Source organism: Gossypium hirsutum, chromosome D12 (genome assembly GCF_007990345.1).
Source record: "Gossypium hirsutum isolate 1008001.06 chromosome D12, Gossypium_hirsutum_v2.1, whole genome shotgun sequence".
NCBI lineage: Eukaryota > Viridiplantae > Streptophyta > Magnoliopsida > Malvales > Malvaceae > Gossypium > Gossypium hirsutum.
The window spans coordinates 12,914,435-12,941,706 of NC_053448.1; the positions used below are offsets into that span (position 1 = coordinate 12,914,435).

The 27,272-nt window shown below is 36.5% G+C and overlaps 3 protein-coding genes across 3 annotated transcripts; all 3 read right to left on the bottom strand.

The window, feature by feature from the left end:
* Positions 1 to 6,144: 6,144 nt before the first annotated feature.
* Positions 6,145 to 10,471, bottom strand: LOC107945491 (B3 domain-containing protein Os03g0620400). Its single transcript, XM_016879518.2, has 11 exons — positions 10,328 to 10,471; positions 9,711 to 9,797; positions 9,144 to 9,606; positions 8,874 to 9,061; positions 8,476 to 8,758; positions 8,074 to 8,276; positions 7,665 to 7,947; positions 7,422 to 7,580; positions 7,121 to 7,279; positions 6,703 to 6,848; positions 6,145 to 6,598 (listed from the first exon to the last, which is right to left on the bottom strand). The coding sequence occupies exons 1-11, from the start codon at positions 10,340 to 10,342 to the stop codon at positions 6,323 to 6,325; spliced, it is 2,262 nt and encodes a 753-aa protein (XP_016735007.2). The 5' UTR covers positions 10,343 to 10,471; the 3' UTR covers positions 6,145 to 6,322.
* A 718-nt stretch (positions 10,472 to 11,189) lies between these two features.
* On the bottom strand, positions 11,190 to 12,617 carry LOC107941764 (B3 domain-containing transcription factor VRN1). The gene is made up of 4 exons (XM_016875370.2): positions 12,329 to 12,617; positions 11,937 to 12,236; positions 11,667 to 11,848; positions 11,190 to 11,480 (listed from the first exon to the last, which is right to left on the bottom strand). The coding sequence occupies exons 1-4, from the start codon at positions 12,615 to 12,617 to the stop codon at positions 11,190 to 11,192; spliced, it is 1,062 nt and encodes a 353-aa protein (XP_016730859.2).
* Positions 12,618 to 17,637: 5,020 nt separating this feature from the next.
* Positions 17,638 to 19,012, bottom strand: LOC107947458 (uncharacterized). The gene is made up of 3 exons (XM_016882107.2): positions 18,703 to 19,012; positions 18,434 to 18,598; positions 17,638 to 18,337 (listed from the first exon to the last, which is right to left on the bottom strand). Exons 1-3 carry the CDS (start codon positions 18,896 to 18,898, stop codon positions 18,159 to 18,161), a joined length of 540 nt encoding a protein of 179 aa, XP_016737596.2. The 5' UTR covers positions 18,899 to 19,012; the 3' UTR covers positions 17,638 to 18,158.
* Between the last annotated feature and the right edge of the window lie 8,260 nt (positions 19,013 to 27,272).

The window sequence follows — 27,272 nt, forward strand, 5'->3', positions numbered from 1 at the left end:
CATTTTCAATCAGGATAAAATCCAACAAAACTTGAAGAGATGAAAACTTGACTTCAAACAGGTAAAGCTATGCTAAGTCAACAAGAAAGGCATTACCCCGGCAAAGAATTACATCGTTCATACAAATTTTGTCATCGTGTTGTTGTACAGATTTCATTATCAGCGTTTAACCCGGCATATCCTGGTATGATCATACAAAAACATCTTTGAACCCTGAGGTGACTCAACAAGGTCTCGCTTCGTCTTTGACGTCAGGTTAAATCTAATCTTCACCAAGCCCACAATTTCTAATGATTCCTTGTGAGGTAGGATCTGTCTATCCTCCTGCTTAACCATCCTCAATAAGTCCGGAGGTAAGCTACAATCTTTGTCATTTTCAAAGTCCTGAGATTCCTCTGAACACATGCCTTGCTCAAAAGGAAAATCTGGGTCTGTAGCAGAGTCATTCACGTAATTGATATCTGGGGACCCATAATAAGTACCAAAGAATATACAAAAGAATGTATAAATTTATGAATAATTATTTATACAATATGATTATGAATGAATGAATGACGTGAAAGAAAATCCAAAAGAATAAAATAATCAGAAATAATTATTCAAATGAAATAACATTGGCTCAAAAGTGATCGCAAAGATGTATTTCATTGGAATAATAACGTTCAGACATGAGCCTTTTTCACAAAGGAATTTCTATCATTTTAAGCTAAAATAACAAAATTGTTCTGAACATTACTCTAAATAGGTTCTAAAAACTACAGGGCTTTCTTCCGCAGCCTAATTGCTTAGAACACTCCCGAATTTATAAAGGCGGATATCTAACAAGGTCCCTTCCTCAGTTGCTTTTCGTTGATGTGAACATTTCCCACTCTTCTTCATGCATTGCATTCACTCCATTTATCAATTATGATTGGGTAATGGATTCGCCGCACTGGAGAAATCATCAAATTTAACGACGCCCATACTGATAAGTCTTTCAATCACTTTTTTAAAGGCAATGCAATTTTCTATGGAATGCCCTGTATTTCCCGCATGATATTCGCATTATGTGTTCGCATCGTGCCATCTGGGGTACGGAGGCTGTGGAGGTTTTGTGTAGAGAGGGGCAACAATGTGCGCGTTGAATAAGCTTTGATACAGCTCCTTATACGACATCAAAATTGGCGTGAACTGGAGGTTCTCAGTGCCTTGTTTCACATAAGATTCTTGTCTTGATGAACCTTGTTGGCTAGCGACCCCTGACCTTGAGTAACCTGTGTTGTTCACCTCATTTTCTCTTCTCCTTGGGGTTGACCTCTTATCACTCTCTTTCGCCTCAATTTTTTCAGCTCTTATAGCATTCTCAATCATTTCACCATTCATAACTATGTCAAAAAAGCTTTTTGTTGCGCTTCCTAACATATGCATAATGAACGGGGCCTTCAGCGTATTGATGAAGAGCATTGTTGTCTCTTTCTCCAAGAGGGGTGGCTGAACCTGGACTGCAACCTCCCTCCACCTCTGTGCATACTGCCTAAAACTTTCGCTCGATTTTTTTCCAAATTTTGCAAGGTGATTCTATCGGGAACCACATTCGTTACATGACCGTATTGCCTCATGAAAGCTTGTGCTAGGTCCCTCCATGAACCAATCTCGGTACAACTCAACTGATTGTACCATTTCGACGCTGCTCCAATGAGGCTATCCTGAAAACAATGTATTAATAGCTGATCATTGTTAATATACCCAGTCATTCTCCTACAGAACATGGTGATATGGGCTTCTGGTCAACTGGTCCCATTATATTTCTCAAATTCAGGCATCTTGAACTTGTGAGGGAGTACCAAGTCTGGAACCAAACTCAGATCATTTGCATCGATTCCATAGTGACTATTGGCGCTTTCCAGGGCTTTGAATTTTTCCTCCAACCATTTACACCTATCATCTCATTGTTTTGATAGTTCGACGTTTGCCTTCTCTTTTTCAGCCATTTCATCGAAATCAGGAATAACAAGATTCACTAGGTTATCTCTAGGATTAGAACCTGATCCAGCTTGAAAGCTCATCAGCATTGAAACATCAGTTTGCAACCACTGAGGCTCAATTGAAACAGAGGCTCTGCGCGGAGGTACCTCGGTCTGAATCTGCGCACGCAGAGGCGTAAGGCCTAGAGGATAGATAGGTCTATCCTTGTCTTCTCCTTCACCATTTTCCATAGGGCCCTTCCCCTTATTTATTCCTTTTAGTAATTGCTTCAACTCAGTCATCATGTCCTTTTGAGACTTCAGCATCCTTTCTGTCATGTCCTGTTGAATTTTTTTCATTTGCTCCTTCATTTGCATCTGTAACTGATCTTGCATATCCTTTTGCATTTGCTCCAATTTCTCTAATCTTTGATCCATTTCCTTAGTTTTACAACGAGTACCGTAAGGATGTTTAGTTGGTTGGTTTTCCAGATTAGCTAAAACAAATTTACTTGTTTAGACTCCTTCAATGGATTTTAATGCATACGATGCAGATGTATGAAATGCATGCCTAACGAGACGTTGATTCTGATTCAATTACATTTAGGAAACTTTTCTAGAAAGTAAATTCCTTTACATAAAACGGATACATGTACGACCTCACCCTCATATTCCAAGAAACAACATCGATCTTTTTCTTCATGCGCATGTTTGTGATAATCTCGCCAATTTCCAATAGATGCCACTACTAACTCCTTTTCTTGATCTTGATCGCGATCCATCATCTGTCCATCTTCATAAGGCTCGTCAGCTTCTTTAAGGGAGTTGGGACGTCGAAGACTTTTCCATCGCCATTCTTGTGTTTCTCAGAATATATTCGGGAAGTCGCATTGTTTTCCACTTTATCAAGGAATTCGTATTCCATGACAAGCTTTCTAATTTAGTAATCGGACTTGAATCAATATCTCCTTCCTAATATGAAAATGCAATACAATCACAATCAAAACACAGCAAAAGGGGTTAGTACAAAACAGAAGTAAACAAGGAAAACAGAAAATACCTAATCAGGTAACCACTAGGGATTTGAAGTGGCTCTACCTAGGTTAAGTTCCTAAGTCCACTATATGAGGTTTGGCTCTAAAGTCAAGGTACCCAAACCAGCAGATTCCTTGATCCTCACCCATTATAGGCTCATACAGACCAAGTTCGGTTCAGGGGAATACATTTCCCTATGGCTGCACGGAGATGAAAATCTCATGAAGACATAGGTATGGATGTATCCCGAAAGTGATTCACTATCCTGCACGGAGGTGAAAACCTCACGAAGGAGTAGCTTCTCACTCTCACTTAAAAGGACAAGACTAAACAATCTTATGCAATATGATGCCAAAATATACAATTCAATTTACAATAATCGTGCAAACAAGTGCAAAGAAAAGATCGTAATTTTTCAAATCAAATTTTTAGTTTTCGACAATAAGACAGAAAACAATCAATTTTACAGCTTGACTCTCTAAGTGTCCCCAGTGGAGTCTCCAAGCTGTCGAAACCATTTTTTAATTTGAAAAACGGGGATCGACTTTTAAAATGAAAATGGAGTCGCCACCGATCTTTTATTAAGGTGTGATTGGTTCACCATTAAAATTTTAGGTCTGTGAGATTTGAGAAAATAGGTCCGGGAGTCGGTTACGCACGAGGAAGGGTTAGCACCCTCGTAACGCCCAAAATTGGTACCGAATCGATTGTTTAATGTCTTAAAGTTAAAATTTTGAAAAGATTTTAAAATACGATCCTTTTATTTTGAATAAAATGAATTGGACGATGAGATTCACTTATTTCAAAGAAATAAACCGTCACACTCAGTAAGTTAGAGTGCAACATTTTAAATCCTCAAAATTAAATTTATCTCTTGACTTTTAAAACCTATGCATTTTGAGAAGGATATCCGATTATTTGGGTTAAATGAGAAAACCAAAACCAAGTAAGTTAGGGTTCGATTTCACGAAATTCCTAAATATCGAACATTGCCTTTTATTTTTAAAATCCTCGTCTCGAGAAAATAACAATATATCCAATGCGTTAGGACACAACATGTCGAATTCCCGAAAATGGATTTTTATTTGAAATTTGTATGTTAAAAAATTTCGGTTATTTAGATTCGACGAGAAAATTAGAACCCAATACGTTAGGGCTCAATTCTCTCGAGGATTCTAAATTTCGAGTATTTTGAAGATCTTTGAATAAATTGGTTTTAATATTTAAACCAAATACAATCCTTTAAACGAAATAAAATGTGTATGAACGATAAATTAAACCACGAGGTGATAATTCGCAAGCTAAAACGCATACTAATGAACGCCAAACGATCAATAAGTACAAATGAGCAATACCAAACACATGTATACTCTGATTTCAATCACATATTATAAAGTATTAATGACAATATCAAAAATTGAATTGAAAGTTAATATAATGATAAAAACAATACCATATATATAGAAATAACAATAATTTATCATAAGTTAATGAGAAGATATAAAAATAATACTATGTGAGAGTTTATATGAAGAACAAAAAACACAAGATATGACGGAGAATTTTGTAAATAAAATGAAATACGCTAAAAATATGACAAATAAAAATAATAATAATATAGTATAACTTTTAAGTAATAATACATAATAATTTTGGAATAATAATACACAATGATTTCGAAAACATGAATGCATAATACATGATGAAATAAAAAGTAATGCATAATAGGTTTAAAATAATAATATGTAGTAAACTTAAAATATAGTACATAAATAATAATAATAATAATAATAATAATAATAGTAAAAGGTTTAGTTGTCATAAAAACAATAAACATTTACAAAATTAAATGAAATACTAAAAAATAAGAATAATAAAGAGTAATCGCATTAAAATTACAACATTCAAAGGACTAAATTTACAATCAATCCAAAACTAAGGACCAAAATGACAATTAAGCGCACAACTTCAAGAATTCAAATCCAGAGAGCAAAAACGCCACCGTTTAAAGAAGGACTTAAATGAAATCGTAATCAAATACACTATATAAATTAAAAAGGACTGAATCGAAACAACACCCAAGTACAGAGGGGCCCGCAGCGCAAATAAACCAAATAGCAAAAACGCGTGGATCCTTCCCTTGGGTCGGGTCACCGCGCGGGTCGAGGGCCTTTAAACGGCGCCGTTTTCAAAGCTACTGAGACATGCTTGAAACGGTGCCGTTTCAATAATCGGTACAAAAAAAAACCTAAACTAAGCCCTATCTATCATTCGAAACAAACACTAAGCAAGCTTCCTCTTGTTGCTGCGCCGTTTCGTACCTTTGATCTCCTTCCAGCTCCGATTGCGACGGAGTAGAAGGCAAAACCGGCCACGAGGTACGCTCCTCCCGTTTTCTCTCTTCTTTTTCTATATTATGTATATATGCCTCTATGTATATGGTTAATAAAAAAACCAGAAAAAGAAAGAAAGACAGTCGGAAAAGAAAACAAAACAGTAAAGAAGAAAACCTTCTCTTGATTTCTTTGTATTGATTTTTTTGTGTTCGTAACCTCTATTACAGATTTAAAATCGGCTTTTTATAGCTAAAAATTAAAGAGAGTTTTATCTTTTTCTCTATCCTATTCACTGTATTTTTGTTGTCATTGTTGCCTCTCTTTTCGTCCGTCTTTTGGTTGCTTTGTTGTTTGCCTCTGTTTGTTGCAGGTACGGCCGTACGGAGGCCAGCTGGAGCGTGGTGTGGAGGCGCGCGTGTGGGAGGCTACTACTACAGCGCTGGAGGCTGAATGCTGCTAAGGAAGGCTAGGGTTACGGTGGAATTGGGCCATCGAGCTGGGGTTGGCTGATGAGCATTAGGCTTAGTGGGTTTGGGTAGTTTAGGTTAAAACAGGTTAGGCCACGTTGGGCCATATATTTGGACTATTTTTGGACGGTTATTTTATTTAGTTTATTTTACGGGCCCGGACAAAAATGGGCTATTACAATAATTATTTTGACATCGGATTGTAGTCCCGAAATTACTGTTCTGACTAACTCTAAAATCAGGCTGTTACATATTAAGTGGGAGCAGTTAAATTATTAGGTAACTGACCAATTACTTTTGTAACTCTCATATATTTTCAAATTTTGAATGAAAAATTATTGAAGCTTTCAGTTATTTTTTTTGCCAAGTTCTTCATTCTGTTTTTGCTTCAATCTTTTCTCTTTTCTTTTGCTGAAAAACTCCAACAAATCGAAACAACGAAAAACTAGGATGAAAAAAAGGAAATTCCAACAGCAGACCCTTTTACTAATGGCGAGGTAATTAGGTTACAATAGAGATAAACAAAGATTTTGTAGGAGAGCTATGTTTGATCCTCTTGAGGTTTGTAAATAGCTACATTCAAAGACAATTGATAGCCCTCTGAATTGATCATCTCAAAGACGCAAACATCACCAATTTCCAAGTTATTATCTTTTGCAAAAGTCTTCCACCCATCAATCAACTTTGCTCTGGGGTTTGTTCCCTTTGCTTCGCGATGATACTTGGTCAACCATGTCTTCCCATCTCCCACCATGGACAGGATTGCATTACCACTCCCATTCCTCAAGTATTTCCTGGAAAAGTCCAATGGTATAGCCTGCCAACAAACAATGAGGTAAGAAAACAGTAAATCACAATCTAACACCCTAATCTTATGTTCTGTATTAGAGAATAGATTTAAGTTTTCCATTGAATGCTTACCAATCTATACCCATTACTAACATAAGATGGCTGCATAGCAACAATGAAAAATGGATTCTGAGACTTGAAACCACTGGCTCGTTGAAGAGCTTTAGCTTTTTCGCCAGCTTGCAGCCGTTGTGGGCCTCTTGGCCTTGTAGATATAGCTGCAAAAGCAAAAGTTCATGAAATAGTGCAATGTAAGAGGTTTAACTTTAAGTTCATCTCCTTGCATTGAAGGACGGTAATCTGTAATTTATGTTTTGGATTCTCCAGCTTAATCTTAGTTTCATCAGGTATAACAACTTGCAATTCGTGTATTCCTGTCTCGTCTCATAATCGTGTTTTGATTATTTTACGTTCTTATAATCTATATTATATAAATTTTGACATGATGGTCCATTCCAAATGTGTTTGAGGACCTTGGAGATATACTTACTAGGCTGGACTTCCTCTTCAGTTTCTTGATATCCTATGGCAGGGAATTGGGCAGCAGAGCTAGAATTTCCAACATGACATTTGCCAAAATCATCATCAGCTTCAATTTTTGGTACCAGCCAATCTTTAGACGCAACTTGACTGGCTATAGCATCATCAGCTGAATATATATATATAAAAAAAAAACTAATGAATATAAATTTTGAAATATTTGTGTATTTAAGTGTTATATTTTGTATCTTGCTGTTAGTCATAGTTTTCATATCGTATCTAGTATTGTCAGGTTTTAGAGATATACTTACTAAGATTGGCTTCCTCTTCATTTTCTTGATATTCTATAGTAGTGAGTTGGGCAGCAGGGCTAGAATTTCCAGCATAACAATTGCCAAAATCATCATCAGCTTCAATTCTAGGTACCAAGCAATTCTTGGATGCAACTTGACTGGCTTCAGCATCATCAGCTGAATATATCAGAAAAATATACTAATCAATATAGAATGTATCTGTAATTAATTTAACAGCAATTTAAATAGATTCATACTAACCTTGTGGTGACAGAGAAGAATTAGCTCCTGGTGCTGCTGAAAAAATGGAGACCTTGAATGAATTTTCATGGCGGTTAATCAGCTCAAAGACGCATACATCACCAACTTCCAAGTTATTGTCCCGTGCAAAAGCCCTCCAGGTTGAGAATTCAGCTTTATGTTGTCCACCAGTGAATACTTTAACAGTAAACTTGACAACCCAAGTTCGCCCATCCGAAACTCGAAGGATGGCTTCCTCCTTCTCTTCATCAAGATGTCTCTTAACAAATTTGTATGGTATACCCTGGGGAAAGGTAAGAAATCAAATAACTGAGATGAAAAAATTCACAAGTTATCATTCTGATTTTTCATATTTCTAAAAATACTCGTATCCAAGTATTAGTATGAATATAATCTTCTGAAAACTTACCAGGCTACATCTTAAGATCAAGTATCTGGGTTGCATTACAACCTTGAAAAAAGGGTTTTTAGATTTGAAATTACTTGCTTTCAGAATAGCTCTTGCTTTCTCAACAGGCGTCATTGGTCGCATCAAGCAATCATGATTAGACTTTGTGCTTCCCAGTGTTGATGAGTTTACGTTACCACCATTTTCCGAAGAGTTTATTCCACCTGATAAGTATCAACAAAGAGTATGTTCAAACCTTTGCATGATATATGCTAACTAAATGCTTACTCAATATATAAGCGCATAAAATTTGAACCCAAAAATCCGAACCAGTTCAATATGATATTATCATCTTGTTAGACCCAAATTGAGAAAGTGAGATCAACTACGAATGTTCGACTAAATGAGCAAATGATTACTCACCCAATGGAGAACTACAGCTTGTATCTTGACGAACACGGTAAATAATTACTTTCAGCATGCTTTCAGTTTGCGAAATCAGCTCAAAGACACAAACATCACCAGCTTCCAGATTGTTGTCCAGCATGAATTGCCTCCAACCAATATGGATGATTGCTTTTGTGTACTTGTTTCTGCTTATATAGCGCCAGTACTGAGTAGACCAAGTTTTCCCTTCCGAAGTGCAAAGGGTTAAATCACCAAGATTTTCTTTTAGAAACTTCATAGTGAACTCCTTTGGTATGCACTGTGATCATTACAAATAAATAAATAAAGTTCAACATGCAAGAAGAAATATGCATGTAAGTTAACTTTACATATGAAGGGAGTATGGTATTGCGGGTTTCATTAAAGCTTTTTACCATTTTTCGACCAGGGTTAATGTATGAAGGCTGCATTATAACCAGAAAAAATGGATTCTCTGATCTGAAGGAACTGGCTCTTTGAAGAGCCTTATCATATTCGATGACTCCAAATGCGTGTTCATCCCTAGGAACCTTGGTTTGCATGTCATCTTCACTAGTTGATTCATCTTCCCAATCTTTTTCATCTGAACGAGTTCTCCCACAGAAGATCAACACAATGAAGGATCATAAAATAGCCAGATTCAGTAATATAAAAATTGCACTTACTTTTGTCTTTTTGAGTGGTTTTGAGTTTCTTCGGAGGTTTAGAACATGGTGGTCGTGATCTCTTCTTCTTCTTCTTCTTCTTCCTAGTCTCCTTGCATGGAGGAGTCTCATACAAGGTTCCATCACAAGTATCATCTTTAGCTTCTTTCTTGACAAGTTTTAGACACACTTGATCATCACTATTGTGATCTTCAATATGGCTCTTGCATGGATATTCAATCTCTGATGCACTCATATCAAATATGAGCACCAGAAACTTGCCATTCCCTTCATATCTGAAAACCAAGAAATGCCCATACTGGAGAGAGTAATATTCTGCAAATGCTTGCCATCCATTTTGAAACCAAACAACACCATCAGATTTTGTCAGCTGGGCATGCCATGTATCACCACTTGGAACCGTTAATAATACTGAACTTGATAACCCCTTTCCATACTTCCTCACAAACTTTCTAGGAATCCCCTGTTAGAGAACATGTAAATCTCAGGTAATTAGTGAGATAGCACTAGAATTTCAAACCGAAAATGAAAAATATTAGAAAGGGAACAGAAGAGAAGAATGCTTACAAGCTTCTTATCTCGAATAGTGGCCTCTAAAATAATCTTGAAGAAATGGGGTGTTTTTGATGCAAACATGGAACCGTTATTGGCCTTCTGGTTGTAAGAATTTGCAAGAAATCTTTAGTGAACAGCTCAAGAAAAGCTTGGTTTCTATGTTTCATGGATTATATATATATGTATATATATATAGCTTGATGTGTTGCTTAATTAATTCCCAGCTACCAAGACATGTTTCTTAACTTCTCATTAAATAAGAAAATTGTTTCAAAAACTAAAACCCTTTTGGTTTAAATTGCTTAACAACACTGACTCCAATGGGCAATAATGTGGGGTTGGAATTAGAAACCCAACAGTGAATGATCAATTGAACTGTAAGGATTAAACTAAAAAGTAATTCGAAATATATATCAAATAATTCAATTGTGACAACAACCTACCATAACTTGTTAAGTTTAAAATTCATTGACATAATGTACAACGTTTTGAAGTTTGAATTCTATATGCAAACCAAATCCCATCTTTTATTATAGCATGTATATGATACAAAAACACTTGGAAGATGAAACTAAAGTTTAAAGCTACATCAGAACCTACAAATTATACACTGTAAAGTAAAAACTGACCAAAGAGTGTGGCATCGCAAGCTTGATGTTTGATGTGCCACTTTATCAAAAGAAGATGAGTGGGTTATCGATGTTTAGATCCGGCAGGGGAGATTAAAGAAAATAATCATTCAAACCTTGATTGAACCACAGAACAATGGCGGTTTTTTTTCTTCTATTTAAGTTGTGTAGCAATTGTTTTCGTTTGGACTCTTTTTGGTTTTTCTTTTAAATAATATTTACAAAGGATTGTAAATTTAGTTTATTTCTTTCTAATTATCTTAAAATCTTATCTATATTAATGGCCATTAAATGAAAAAAAATAAAAAAATTAAATTTATACTAATTTTATAATATTTAAATTTATATTGAATTAATTTAAATTTAAATTATTAACAAAAAAATAAAAATAATTAGATTACTTTTGTTTTAAATAGCATATTTTAATTATTTCTATAATAAGTAGCTTTATAATATAATATATACAAATTATTATAATCAATTTATTGAGTATTGAGAAAATAAATTATAGTAAATAGTTTAATTTATGAGTTATCAAATTTTTATAGTTTTTGCAAATGTAATAATAATTATTCAAAGTTTTTATTAAATTCAAAATAATTGTGTTTCTTGTATTAGCTATATAAAATAAAATTATATTGAATATTGAATATGATAAAAATGTTTTAATTATTATTTGAATGGTTAAATAAAAATATAGTTTTATTTTATAATACATAAAAAATAATTAAAGAGGTTGTATGCGATATTAAAAATTAGTAAATAATAATAAGCATAATAAACCATCAAATACAAAGTTGGTTGTCATATTCATCAAACAGCTCCAATTTGGATTAAAATACTTTTACTTGTGTTTTTTCAGTTAATCAATTTCGATGAGTAAATGCTTGCGATGAATGGCGACTTCCAACAAGTTTCCATTTTCATTCATCAGCTCAAACACACAAACGTCTCCCACCTCCAGTTGATTGTCTTTCGCAAACTGTCCCCAGCTCCTACTCCCAAACTTTGCTTTTCTACCTTTATTACTTGCTGTTCTTCTGTACTCAACTATCCAAATCCTCCCATCTGCAACTTTCAGCACCATTTCTCCGCTTTTCTTCAAATATCTCTTGACAAATTCCACCGGTATATGTTGCCAACATGTCAAAATCTTAATAATAATGAATTCTTAATCAACAACACCATTTTCATACTGCCCTTTTCGTTTTTAAATACCACTTGCATTGCAATATTGGTTACCTGAAACTCAGTTCGTATGAGGAATAATGAAAGAGCCATTTGCTCTAGACTTGGATTATATAAATGGCATTAAGAGATGATTCAACTGATATCTTACCAGAGCACTAGAAGAACCAATGTATGACGGTTGTATCACAACACTGAAAGAGGGATTTGAAGTTCTGAAAGCACTAGCTCCTACGCAAGCTCTTTGTTTCCCGTATACAGGATCAGGTTTCGGACGTCTCCGTGCACTTGACCTCCTTCCACTATCATTTTTTACAGAATATTTGAGTTCACCTGTTAAGATTGAAATGGTCAACACAATATCTTTGGAAGCATAGCATTACATTTATCACACTCAAAAGAACTTTTCAAACAAGATCACCTCCAACTTCTTTTGTTAAATATTGGAAATTCAAGCTCTTCTTTTCTTTCTCCAGCTTAATCCCCTTAGCTTGATTGCTTTCACTTGGATTGGTTCTCAACTTACAAGGCTGAAAGCTTGGGGATGTCATTTTCTTCTTTGTTTTCTGGTCTAGTGGAGAGTCATCCAAGCTTTCAATGTACGAGTCTGTTAGGTCTATAAATTCTCTGGAGCTGGGGAGACGTGCACTTTGTTGACAACTGCGTTTAGCATCACTGACCAAGCTCCTAGTTTTAACTCGACTGACTATGCTCCCGAGAGCTGTTACAAATGATAAGAAGCAATAAGGCATCTCCATAGATGGTCATATAAATTGATCATTGAATCAATGATCTATAATAAGTTCTACTCGCCTTGTGTCCCGCAGGCCTTGCTTGCATTTTTGACAACCGGATAGGTTTGCACTTTCATTAAGATTACAGGATGCTTAATTAGCTCAAAAGCACAAATGTCACCAACATTAAGATGATTATCTTCCACAAATTCACACCACCCACCGTAGAGGTGTGCATTTGGTTTTTTATTTTCTGGATATCTAAAGAACTTGGCATGCCAAGTTTTCCCAGTGGAATTGCACAAGGTCAGATTACACTCGCACATTGTCAAAAATTTCCCAGCGAAGTTGTTGAAGTCAGCTCCCATGTAGCAGCAAAGGTGGCCATGCAGGGAACGTGCTTCAACAGCAAATTGGTGCAGCAAGCTGAAGCTATCCATTTAGTTTCTTTAATTGAATGTTTTGTATTTAGTTAGGATCAAACTTAGTTGGTAGCTGCATTTTGATGTAACTAAGTGATGAATGACAAGTTTAGGCAGCTGTTTATGTATTCAAACAAGTTTACCAAGTTACTAGGCAAATTAGTGGTGTTAGGTAAGTTATTAGGTGATAACTTGTTTGTTTTGCTATTGTAATCCCATATATGTATTGGCATTATGCCTTCTAAAATTATGAATGAAAACTTCAGCTCATTTTCATTAAAATCTCTCTTTCTTTTCTGTTTTCCATTGCAAGTTTTGATTGTTTCTGCTGTAAGTCTCGAGACTTGCTGTTTAAGCAAGCTTAAATCAACTTGTTGCTGTTTCTTGCACCAACAATTGGTATCTAGAGCCTCATTCTTAGTGGACCTGTTTTTTTTTATCAAACTAAGAAAGCTGAATGTCTTCCTCAAGTTTTTCACCAGCAGCCCCACCAGTCTTCAATGGAGAGGGCTTCCACATATGGCTGGTCAAGATGAAGACTTACCTGCAGGCCTTTGATCTGTGGGAAGTTGTCAACACAGATGCTGAGCCAGCACCACTGAGGGCTAATCCCACAGTAGCTCAGATCAGGCAACATGCTGATGAGAGGACCAAAAGGCACAAAGCCATGTCCTGCATCCAGAACTGTGTGTCAGATGTCATCTTCACCAGAATCATGGCCTGTGAGACTCCAAAACAGGCCTGGGATAAGCTTAAGGAGGAGTTTCAAGGCACTGAGAGAACAAGGCAACAGCAGCTGTTGAATTTGAGAAGGGATTTTGAGAACCTGAAAATGAAGGAAGAAGAAACAGTGAAGCAGTATGCAGACAGAATCATGGCAGTGGTTAACAGTATAAGGCTCCTTGGTGAGCACTTTGATGAGGCAAGGATAGTAGAGAAAGTTCTCTCCACTTTGCCTGAGAGATATGAGGCCAAGATATCCTCTCTTGAGGACTCAAGAGACCTTGCTACCATCTCTTTGACTGAGCTAATCAACACTTTCTATGCTCAGGAACAAAGGAGAGGTAGCAGAGCTGAAGACCACCAGGAAGGTGCATTCAATGCCAAGGCCAGAGAAGCCTCGAGCATCAATGCTCCAAGAGGTAAAAAGCCTTGGAAAAGCAGGCCTAAGCCTGATACTGCAAGGAGCAATGACCAGCCCTGCAGACATTGCAAGAGGCCAGGTCATCCAGAAGACAGATGCTGGTTCAGGCCAGATGTAGTATGCCAACACTGCAAGAAGAAAGGCCATGTTGAAAGGGTTTGCAAAAACAGAACCAAGTCAAGACAGAGTTAATTTCAACAACCAAAGGTTGAAGCTCGAGTAGCTGAGGACAGTAGTGATCAAGAAGAGCAAGTCTTTGCTGTTTCTTGCTTAGCTGCTAAGAAGAAATGCTCAAAAGGCTGGCTATTGGACAGTGGTTGCACTAACCACATGTCACCAGATGCCTCATTGTTCAAAACCTTGGATAGAAGTTGCAAAACCAAGGTCAAGGTTGGAAATGGTCAGTTCATAAGGGCTGAAGGAAGAGGAGAGGTGCTGATATGTACCCCCACAGGCAACAAGATCATTCCAAATGTGCTGTTAGTGCCAGAAATCGACAGAAACAAGCTCAGCATAGCTCAATTGCTCGAGAAAGGCTATTCTGTTGTGTTCAAGAACAAACAGTGCCACATTGCTGATCCAAGTGGATCAAGCCTTATGACAGTCACAATGACTGACAAATGCTTTGAGGTACACTGGCCAAATGACTCAAAGTCTGCATATACAGCCTCTGTTGATGATTCCAAGCTTTGGCATCAAAGGCTTGGGCATGCCAACTTCAGATCATTGGCTCGAATGGCCAAAGAAGGCTTGGCAGAGAACTTTACTAGCTCAGTGGAGCATGATGATGTGTGTGAAGTTTGCCAGATGGGGAAACAAGCAAGATTGCCATTTCCTACAAATTCAGCTTGGAGAGCTACTGAAAAACTGCAGCTGGTGCACTCTGATGTATGTGGCCCGATGAGGACTGAATCACTCAGCAAAAATAGGTATTTCATCCTCTTCATTGATGATTTTACAAGGTTTTGCTGGATTTTCTTCTTAAAACACAAGTCTGAGGTAGCTCAAGTGTTTGTGAAGTTTAAAACTGCTGTAGAGACAGAAACAGGTTGCAAGCTGAAATCGATAAGGTCGGACAATGGCACTGAGTACACTTCAGCTCAGTTTCAAGCCATTTGCAATGATGCTGGTATCAAACACCAGCTTACAAATGTCTACACACCTCAGCAGAATGGGGTATCAGAAAGAAAGAACAGAAGCTTGATGGATATGGCCAGGTGCCTGCTGTTTGAGAAGAAACTGCCCAAGACCATGTGGGCTGAGGCAGTAAACAATGCTGTCTACCTTCAAAATAGGCTTCCTACTAAAGCTCTTGCATCCAAAACACCTTTCGAGGCTTGGTCTTGTTTCAAGCCTTCCTTGGCACATCTGAAGGTGTTTGGTTGCCTGTGTTATGCACAAATACCAGCAGCAAAGAGAGATAAGCTCTCTGTAAAGGCTCAACCAGGTGTTCTAGTAGGCTATAGCTCAGTTAAAAAGGGCTACAGGGTGCTGGATCCTTTGACAAACAAAGTCCAAGTGAGCAGAGATGTCATCTTTAATGAGAAGGCTTGCTGGAATTGGGAGAAGAGTAAACCAGAAGCTGCTTCAGAAGACCTGGTGCCTAATCAAGCTGAACTCGAGCACCTTGGTCCTGAAATGGATGTTGATGATGTGCCTGTGAGAGGCACAAGGCCCCTAGATGAGATTTATGAAAGAGCACAAGTTGCTATAGCAGAACCTAGTAGTTTTGAAGAAGCTGAAGCAGATGAAGGTTGGAAACAAGCTATGGTTGATGAAATCAACATGATTGTGAAGAATCAGACATGGGAGTTGGTTGAAAAGCCTGCCAACAGAAAGACCATTGGTGTAAAATGGGTCTATCGAGTGAAGCACAATGCGGATGGAAGTTTAATCAAGCTAAAGGCCAGCCTAGTTGTAAAGGGCTTCAGTCAAAGGTATGGTCTGGACTACATGGAAACATTTGCTCCAGTAGCCAGACTCGATACAATCAGATTGCTGATTGCAGTTGCTGCTCAGAACCAGTGGACAATCCACCAAATGGATGTCAAGTCTGCATTCCTCAATGGATTCTTAGAAGAGGAGATATACATCGAGCAACCCCCAGGTTTTATAATGCCTGGTAAGGAACATTTGGTGTATAGGCTAAGAAAGGCCTTGTATGGCCTAAAACAGGCCCCTCGAGCCTGGTATGCTCGAATTGACTCATATTTGGTCAGTTTGGGATTTGAAAGGAGTGCTAGTGAGCCAACACTCTATGTTAAGAGGAATGGAGCTGAAACACAGCTTATTGTGTCACTGTATGTTGATGATCTTCTAGTGACTGGAGGAGACAAGTTTATGTTGGCTGATTTCAAAGCAAAAATGAAGGAAATGTTTGAGATGTCAGACCTGGGATTGATGACATATTTCCTAGGAATGGAAGTCAATCAAGTAGAAGGAGGAATCTTCTTGAAACAAAAAACATTTGCCTTGAAAGTGCTGGCTAAATTCTCAATGGAGAATTGTAAACCTGTGAGCACACCAATGGCTATTGGCATGAAGCTATCGAGCCAAGAGGAACATGAATCTGTCTGTGAAACAAATTACAGAAGCCTTATTGGCTGTTTGTTGTATTTGACAGCAACAAGACCTGATATTCTATTTGCTGTGAGCATGCTGTCACGATTCATGCATTGCTGTAATCAGCAGCATTATAAAGCAGGAAAAAGGGTTCTGAGGTATATCAAAGGTACCTTGAACCATGGTATATATTTCAAAAGGGTCAAGGAGTTGAAATTGATTGGCTATACAGACAGCGATTGGGCTGGTTCAAAAGATGACATGAAGAGCACCTCTGGTTATGCTTTTACACTTGGCTCTGCAATGATTTGTTGGAGCTCAAGAAAACAAACAATGGTGGCTCAGTCAACAGCTGAAGCTGAGTATGTAGCAGCTGCTAGTGCTGTTAATCAAGCTATGTGGCTGAGAAAAATTTTGAGTGATTTAAACCTACAGCAGAATGAAGCAACTGTGATACATTGTGACAACAAGTCAGCAGTTGCTATTGCAAAAAATCCTGTCTTCCATGGTAGGACAAAACACTTCGATATTAAACTGCATGTGATAAGGGAGATGGAACAAGCTCAAGAAATTGAGCTGGTTCATTGCAGTTCTGAAAATCAGATTGCTGATATCTTCACAAAGCCTCTTGGTGTATCAAGATTTCTAAGCCTAAAGAGGGAACTAGGAGTCTGCTGCATAGAAGCTGAGGAGGAGTGTTGAAGTCAGCTCCCATGTAGCAGCAAAGGTGGCCATGCAGGGAACGTGCTTCAACAGCAAATTGGTGCAGCAAGCTGAAGCTATCCATTTAGTTTCTTTAATTGAATGTTTTGTATTTAGTTAGGATCAAACTTAGTTGGTAGCTGCATTTTGATGTAACTAAGTGATGAATGACAAGTTTAGGTAGCTGTTTATGTATTCAAACAAGTTTACCAAGTTACTAGGCAAATTAGTGGTGTTAGGTAAGTTATTAGGTGATAACTTGTTTGTTTTGCTATTGTAATCCCATATATGTATTGGCATTATGCCTTCTAAAATTATGAATGAAAACTTCAGCTCATTTTCATTAAAATCTCTCTTTCTTTTCTGTTTTCCATTGCAAGTTTTGATTGTTTCTGCTGTAAGTCTCGAGACTTGCTGTTTAAGCAAGCTTAAATCAACTTGTTGCTGTTTCTTGCACCAACAGAAGTCCGATGGTATAAACTGGAATCCAAGAAGGGAATATAGATCAGAGAATAGACTGAATAAATTTTTTATCTTAAGCTACTTGGAGTCCGCAAAATGAATGGTTTAGAGAATAGCCAGGTTCTAGTTTTGAAAGTTAACATTCTGCATTTACCAAGAACGTATGATGGTCGCATGACTACCATAAAAACTGGGTTTTCAGTACTTTTAAAAGCACTAGCTATCTGAACAGCATGCGCCTTTTCAATGGCTGCCAGCCGTTGCACACAACTTAAAGCCTCAGTTGTCACACTTCTCTGAACTTTAGTTACAAAAAAAGAAAATGACATGAGCATCTCAATTTGAGAACCTCAAAATCAACCCACTCCCAAAATTGAAATAAGAAAGGCGTACCATCAGAGCTAATGCCTGAAGATAAAACCTCTAACTTTGAATTTTGTCCATGTTGATTAGGAGAATCGATTCTCATTTTCTTCTGAGGCAGAGGACATGGCAAATGTGATTTCTCTTTACTTTTTCCACTCACTGAAACATCATCAAGAAGTTCGACAAACAGATGGTCATCCTCTTCATTGCTATGGATAATATCTATGGCTATGCAGCACTCTACAAGGGAGCTAATGTATTTGACTTCTCCACTCACCTAATCTTGAGGAAGACCAACTTGCAATATCAGCAGCTCTTTGTTTCTCAGTTGGAGTCAATGGTTGCATCTTGCCCAAAAGGTCAGGTTTCAGACATCCCCAATCACCTGAAACCCCTCCATTATCATGTTTTGCTGAAGATCTGAATTCACCTGTTAAGATCGAAAACTTTTAAGGCAATAGCTTTGGAAACACACAACATCATTGCTTACTCGAAATCAAAAACATTCAAAGAAAAAGATTATCACCCCTAAGTTCCTTTGTTGAATATTGGAAATTGATGTTCTTTTGTGTTTTGAGCTTTGAGTCTTTAAGTTCACTGGAGCTGTAGGGGCATCGAGTTTGTTGACAATCAGGTTCAGTAACACTGACCAAGCTCCCGGTTCTAAGTTGACTGGCAATGCTATTATCAGCTGTCACAAAATGAGATGATAAGAACAAACAAGGCATCTCTATAGATTGTCATATAAACAAACTGATCATTAAATCAATGCCCTATATAAAAGGTGCTACTCACCCTGTGATCTGCAGGCATTGCTTGCATTTTTGGCAGCCGGGTAGATCTGCACTTTCATTAAGATTTCAGGTTGCCTAATTAACTCAAAGACACATATGTCACCAACGTTAATTCGATTATCTTTCACAAATGTCTTCCATCCACCATAGAGTTGTGCACTAAGTTTTTTACTTTCTGTATTCCTATAGAACATCATAGGCCAAGTTTTCCCAGCAGAATTGCATAAGGTCAGATTACAGTTGTGCTTTGGCAAAAATTTCAGAGCAAAGTCCAATGGTATGACCTGGAGGAAAGGAAACCAGAATATGAAATGTTTTCAGTTCAAACAAAGAGTAGTTCCTAATCCAGGTTCTTACTTTTATATATTACCATTCGATATTTATAACAAACAGATGATGGTCGCATGAGCACCATGAAAACTGGATGTTCAGTACTTTTGAACGCACTGGCTATCTGAACCGCCTGCGCCTTTTCAGTGTCTGTCAACTTTTGTGGGCAGCTTAAAACCTCTGTTTTCACGCTTGGACGAGCTGCAATTACTCCAACCGATATATGATCATCCCCATCCCCATCCCCATCATCATCTTCAGTGCTAGTATAGGGATAATCGATCTCCGAAGCACTTTTATCAAAAATTAGGACATGGAAACGATCATTCCCTTCGTATCTGAAGACCACAAAAGACCCAAATTCAAGCAAGTAATGCTCTGCGAATTCTCGCCAGCCATTTTGCAAGTGCAGCTTTTCATCAGTACTCTTTGTGAGTTACACCTGCCATATTGCACCATTGGGGACCTCAAGCTTAACAGGGCTTGAGAGTTGGTTTCCATATTTTCTCACAAAATTTCTAGGAACCCCCTGGCAATAAACATATACGGTCCTGGTCAATGAACTTCATCAGTGAAACTGATTACAAAGTAGAAATAAGAAAAGGAGAAAAAGAAGAAAGAAATACTTACAAGTTACAAGTCTCCCATGAGTTAGTGTTTCCTGAAGAATGACTTTGAAAAAATGGGGAGTTTTGGAAGTAAACATGGAACGATGAATGATGGAAGGCTGTTGGGGAGTATGTTCAATGGTTGCCTACATAAACAAATAGACAAACAAATGGTGGAAGGCTGTTGAGGAGTACTGACTTCTCCTCCATAGTTTCTCGTTTAACAAGAACTGGAAAATCCAGTTTTCAAGGGCAATAAATTCAATTTTAATTATAGTAGTAAGTAGCTGGAAAGGCAGATTAACAAATTAAAGCATAACTAACAAATTTGTAAATAAATAATTTTAATAATATTTAAAGCATTTGTATATATTTAATTCACAATATAATATGAAAAACAACATTATTCAACATAATAAGGGATAATGGCATATTTGCCCCCTGTACTTTACCGAAAAAGTCAATGTGGTACCTATATTTTCCAAATGCTTAATGTGCCCCTGTATTTTTATTTCGTCTTCTAATATAGTACTTGAGTTTAATAACGTTAATGTGTGACGTGGATAACTCTTATCACGCCACGTGTCACTTTTCTGAAAAAAGAATCAACTCAACTCAAAGGGCTTTAAAACAATTTTACCATTTTTTCTTTTCCTAGCAAAAAATAAAAGGAAAAACGTTTTTAAATTGAAAAACCCATTTAGATATCTTGAAACAGAAAACAATACTACGATTTAATAAATAAATAAACCAGATCAGATTTCATGGTTGTGGGATTAGAGAGGCCATTTCAAAAATTTCACCGGTAAAAGGTCAGAATCGGTGAGAAGAAGCTGCCGCTGTCTTTCCATTTGTAAGATGAACTGACAATGGAAAAGAAAAGAAAATTCCAAATTAGAGTTTAAGTTCAAGAAAAAAATCCAAGGTCATTGAAGAAGATGGCTCTGGATGAGCATTTTCCTTTTTTTTTTCTTCTTCCTCTTTAATTTTGCATTTGTGGTTGGATTTTTTTTTCATTTATGCTTTGAGCTGAAAATCTATCGATTTGGGTAAAATTTTTTTCTAGAATTTCTTAAAGATTTAATCTTTTTTGTTGTATATGTGTGAAAACTATCTTCGGGTTTTTAGAAAAACATATTTTTAGACTTGAATTTGAGGTTCCTTGGGATTTATTTTTTATATATGGATTAATTTTTGTATACTTCTTGTTATGAAAAAGGGTCTCGCTTAAACCCACCACAACTACATCATTATGGTAAAAAGGAAAAATTAGAGTTTTAAAAATTTTTCTAAAAATAAAAATTAAGAGTTTGTTTATGATATATAAAGTAATAAATACTTAATTAAAATTATATATTTTTTATTTGTCTAAGATAAATGTTTTAATTGGTTAGTCTTCTTCATTATCCTCACGCTCACATTTTACCAGTGAGGTAATTTTGTAATTTCTCTAAATATTTAAATTAAGTTGTAAATAAAAAATATCTTTAGAAATCTTCTGAAATAATTTTTTTCTCTACAACTTTCTCTTAAATTCAACTGTATGAAAGATAATAATCAAGGCTCTCTTTTATATAGAGAAAATTTAGAGAGTTCAACAAGATCAAATGATAAGTATTAGATTAAATTTAATATTAAATCTATTAAATTAATAAGATATTTTTCTACAAGATAAATATTAAATTTAATTTAATATTAATATAATCACTTTAATATTAACTTAATAAAATACTATCAAAATAAGTATTAAATTTATTAAAATAATATTACTTTTAGGATAGTTAATCTGAAATTTAAATTATCTGGTAGAGTTCAAGTAGGAGTGTAATTTTTCCACTGTTTAACCGTCGAAAAACCATTACCTTCAGCCACAGGAATGCCGCCGTCGCAATCGTCGACACCGTCGTGCCTGGTGGTGTCATCACTGGTGTGACACCTTCACGGTACCCCGAGCTAGTTTGGCTCCTGTCGGTTCGGTCTGGGCCAATGATGGCTTGACCGATTCGGTCCAGCCAACGGTTTCACATACCGAGCTCGATTCGACTAGTTTTGGGTCTCGGTCTTGGTTTTTTGTTCTCAGCTCTAATTTTCGATCTCAAGTCCAATTTTCAAGTTCAATTACCTATTGGGCCAATTGTCTGACTTAAAAATTAATTTTTAAAAATTCCATATTTATTTTAATTAATTGGATTAATTTAATTTTACTTAATTAAAATTAATTTTCCCAAAAATCACTAAGATTTTCAAAAATTAATTTTCCAAGAAAATTCTTTAATTAAATTCTCTAGTTGAACAATTTTCACGATTGTCCAATTTAATTCCACATCAAATAAATCATCTCAATTAAATTATTTCCAAAGTTGTAGAATTTCCTTTTGATTCAAATGCAGTCCAATCAAGCTTCTGTTAAACTAGCGGAGGGACTAATCAGACATATAAAATTAGACTCTAGTAATTGCAATAATATCCATAAGCATTGTTCCAATAATTCACGATTTACTTAATCATGGAGTCAGTCCACAAGAAGTACCATAATTGAAAATTCCTCATTGTATACTATTTACATAAGCAATTCATCCAACTACTTTTTCTAATGACCTCTTCATGTGTATGTTACCCTCGTATGATATCCTTGATTTCTTTGAGTTAAATCCATTCACTCAATACAATCTTATTTTATCTCATTGTCACCATTGTATCTTATTAATAATTAATAAGATCACTGTCAACAAATGACTATGATAAATTATTCGTTCGAGAACAAGCAACCCGTGTCCACGTTTCATATTTATTAATCTACATAATGTCAATAAGAGGATATTGTTAACTCTTTAATCGAGTTATGAATTCCATTGTTATTAGTAAAGCCATGTCATATACAAGTCATGTACCTAACATATCGGCTATTGGCTCAATTATCTTTAGAGTACAAGCCTCCATTTATAGCAAAACACATAAGTTACATACGTATGGTTAGTGGCTAACTCGGGATTTAGGTAAATCATACCATGAACGTTATAAGTGAACCTATTCACAAACGGATTCAGAATTAATTCAAGTTGGGCTCAGTCTGATGTATCATTCTTCCAATAAGTACATTTATGTCTCTACTTGTGGAGTTAACTAATCTGATAACCAAGACTAGTCATCTCCCCAATTAGAATTGTAGACGACATAATAATCCTCTTAAATATTTGAATCAAATGCTCTCTTTGATTCTTTTACAGGATTACGGGCTTGTTTGGATTATCTACTAAAGTATATTGTCTTTCTCGCAATGTAAACGTTCTTATAGTGCCACTTATCATCAGTTTGAACTTAGACAATCAATGAGTTAATATTTGCTTGTCACAATTTTACTATGTATGCAAAACATGAAAGACGGAAACATAAAAGATATAACAGTGAAATTTGAAATTAATTAATTTATTTATACATCATTCAAATACATAAAAAAATTACATGTTTACTACCATATTGGCACATTTCCCAATAATTGTAACATCTTAAACTTTGAATGTTTGACTAAGAAATGCTAGCGTAAATGAATCTCTATTTCTGTGGTTGTGTGCTCTACTTATGTGTTCAAGGTCAGGAGTTCGAGTCACGTCTTTAGAAATCTTTGTTGTTTTATTCTAAACTAACCTCTATATTTGAATTGTTGACTTAAGCTTAATTTTGTGTAAATCTATGTCAACGATGAGCCTAGCGGTTCAATGGTTAAGCTTCTGTATACTTTCGGGTCTTTTGTTTGAGTCTTGGCATATGCGTTAGGGAACATTTTTTCTTATTGTCGGAATTCTGATTGGTGGTTAAAACATTAAATTTTAGTGATTCCTCTTCTCCTCCCCCTTCCTCAATTTCTTTTTTTTGTTTTTCTTATTTCTCTTTTATTTTTTTATCGGTCACCGAACTTCCTGTTCCTTATCTATTGTTCTGGTCAGGTAAGTACAATTTTCGTGATATCAATTGAAAGTTAATTGTGTAGTTCTGTTGTGAATTCTAAGAAACAACGATTTCGTACTATCGAAATAGTTTCGTGTTAGTGAGTTGAAATCTCTTCATTAAATGGTCTTGGTTTCTTTGTTTTAGGCGTGCATGTCGGAAGTAGTGTTTCCTAGCATGCTAATTCGAGCGGGTGTCGTTGATTCGCTAGTAAGTGTCGGTCTCGTTAGAGGTTTCTTGCTGAAGTTTTCGACATAGTTCAGTAAGTGTTAAATTTTGTGAATTTTTTTGTTTTAGTCTATTAATTGATTCTTGTTGGCTAATTTAGGATTTGGGATTTCTCTGCGTTGTTTCTGTGTCAAAACTACTTTAGGTGCGTATCGAAAACCCAAGTTTTTACAAATTTCGAATGCGGGAAAACATGGTTGTCGATGTCACATATCCGTGTGCCAGGCCATGTTATAGGTCATGTGCACCACACGGTCGTATGCCATGTGCACCACACAGTCATATGCCAAGTCGTGTGGTAGACCGTGTGGACTCACCGTTTTCCCCTAGAGACCACACGATTTTCCTCTAAAGACCAAACGGGTCAGAGACACGGGCGTGTGTCTAGGCCGTGTGACTCACTGTTTGCGATTTAAGACTACACGGGCAGACGACACGAGCATGTGTCAGGCCATGTGAGACACACGGGCGTGTGCCAGGCTATGTGGAGCCACACGGGCTAGCCATTTAGGTCGTGTGAAACCACACGGGCGTGTGGTTCAGAAATTGGATTTTTCCCTCAGGCAGTATGCATTGTTTGAAATGATTGTAGGCCTTCTGTAGGGTCTGTATGTATTAAATGGAACCGTATAAGCTATGATTTCATGATCTGAGACTGAATACTAAGAGATCTGTTGTATATTGCATATGGTAACTGTTAATGATATTGAATTATTCGATATGGACATTAACTGTATCTGAGTAGTCATGTATGACTTTGCATTAATTGTTATTTGAATCTGCATTTTAGGTGGGATTGAGTAAATGAGGAAGTATTCTATTTTGAGACGTTGGTTAAACCATTGGTATTTATATCTTGATCTGGTAGTTAGTCTGTAACTATCGGAATGTGTCATATCGACACTGTGTGGTGTATAAGATTAGACCAGCATTTAATACCCTAATTGGTGTGTTGGGTTGGTCGGAGATGGTGTGTAGCGGGTGGGAAATAGGAAAAATACATATATTCTGATATGTTCTGTCTTTGAGAATAGCCCGACTTACCATCTGTTTGAACTGCTATGATTTGTTAAACTGAATGAGCTGCCTTCTGGATCTGACTTTGAAATCAAATATTGGGACCTTGTCAGTTCTAAACTAAGTCTATTGAATATATAATTATTTTTTTAGGAAATCACTAACTTATTTCTTCTATTGACTGAATTACAGGTAAATCATAGACTTGATTGGTTCGACGGATCGTGAGCTTGGTCATACCCCTTATCTGTTTTAGTGTTACTAGCTTTGTTAGCTTACTTTCAATAATTTCAGGACATAAAGTATCTTAAGAGTATAAGTGATGTGTCGAAACTATTTTTCTTTTGAAATCTACTTTTTATTTTAAAATGAAAAATTATTTCAAAATGAAAAATGGGAGTCGCCACCAATCCTTTTTATGAGGTGTGATCGGATCACATCGTAATTTGACCATTTTAATAAAAGGTTTAACTTACTAAAACAATAATTTTTCGTCTACAAAATCCAGAAAATGGGTTCTAGAGTCGGTTATGCACGAGGAAGGATTAGCACCCTCGTAAGACCCAAAATTGGTACCCAGTTGATTAATTGACGTCTTAGTGTCGAGAATTGAAAATTTGAAGAGAATTTAAAAACACGATCCCACCTTGCATAATAATATTTTAAATGAAAATCACTTAAATAAATTAAAACATATATAAAAGGCCATCTTATCTCGAGGTAAACGAAAATGTCATGTCCCGTGAGTTAGGACACAACATCTCAAATCCTCAAAAATAAACTTACCTAATTTTTTTATTATTAATTAAATATCATATGATTTTGTAACACCCCGAACCCGAGACCGACACCGGAGTCGGACACGAGATGTTAACAAACTTTGAAAATTTTTTTTTCAGACACTGCCCAGTCTGAGTACTAGTCGCTTCAAAAATCATATCTTGAGTTTCCCAACTCGAAAATCAGTTTTGTGATTTTTCCCTGAAACTAGACTCATGTCCCCACCTATGTATTTTTTTCTAGAATTTTTGGTCGGGCCAATTAGTACAGTTTATTAGTCAAAGTCTCCCATGTTACAGGGGTCGACTACACTGACCTTTTCCCATTACGACTTGGATATCTCTCTGAACAGAGCTTCAATACTGATGCCGTTTGTTTCTATGGAAACTAGACTCAGAGAGGAATCCATACATATATGGTATGACCCCTAATTATCTCTGGTCAATTTATAGTGAATTTCCAAAGTCGGAACAGGGAATCCAGAAACTGTTCTGGCCCTGTTCCACAAGAACCCAAATATCTCTTACTGTACTGTTCCTATGATTGTTTCGTTACTTCCATATGAAAGTAGATTCATCAAGGTTCGATTACATAATTTATTCACTATTTAATTCCACTCCTACGAATTCTTGTGATTTTTCCAATCCACACCACTGCTGCTATCAGCTTCTGTTTTCAAAGTAAACCTTACCTAATTTGGGGTTTCATGGACCAACTAGGGCCTTGTCATACATAAGCCCACATATGATCATACTTAGCCATTCTAGTGGCTGGTCATTTGCTCAACACTTCCATTCCAACTATAGTTACATCATGAAACCATCTATACATTCATAAATACGCATGGTCTAATGCCATACTCCACTTCTACAAGCCATTTTCGCATGGCTGTACACTTATACATTTCATAAAGTACTCGAAAGACAACGATGGGTAGTCCTATACATGCCATATCAAAATTCAACCAAAATAGTACCCAAAAGAGCCTTTGATAGTGTGGGCGACTTCGACTTCAAGATCCCGAGTCCGATAGCTGGAGAACCAAAAATCTATAAAACAGAGGAGCAATGTAACGAGTAAGCAATTTATGCTTAGTAAGTTTGAGCAAGGAATTCCAGCATGCACAAATAATAGCACACATTTAGCTAAACGGAATATTTCATAATACGCAATTTACCGATATCAAACTTGCTTCACAACATTAACAACCCTTATGTACATACACAATAAACTAACTTGGCCGAAGGCCGGTAGCTCGTTTATCAACTGAGCGAACATTTATTTGTAAGGGCTCGATTAATATTTAACACATACGTAACATATCCCCATATTGGGATGTTTTTCGAGTATTCGCTGAAATTTTACAGCAAGCTCATTCATTACCAAATCACGTACCTTCGGGATTTAACCGGATATAGCTCCTCGTTCAAATGCCTTCGGGACATAGCCCGGTTTTAGTAACTCACACAATGCCTTCGGGACTTAACCCGGATTTAACAACTCGCACGAATGCCTTCGGGACTTAACCCGGATTTAACAACTCGCACGAATGCCTTCGGGACTTAACCCGGATTTAGTATCTCGCACAAAGGCCTTCGGATCTTAGTCCGGATATATTCACTTAGCACAAAGCCTTCGGGACTTAGCCCGGACAGCATTCAAT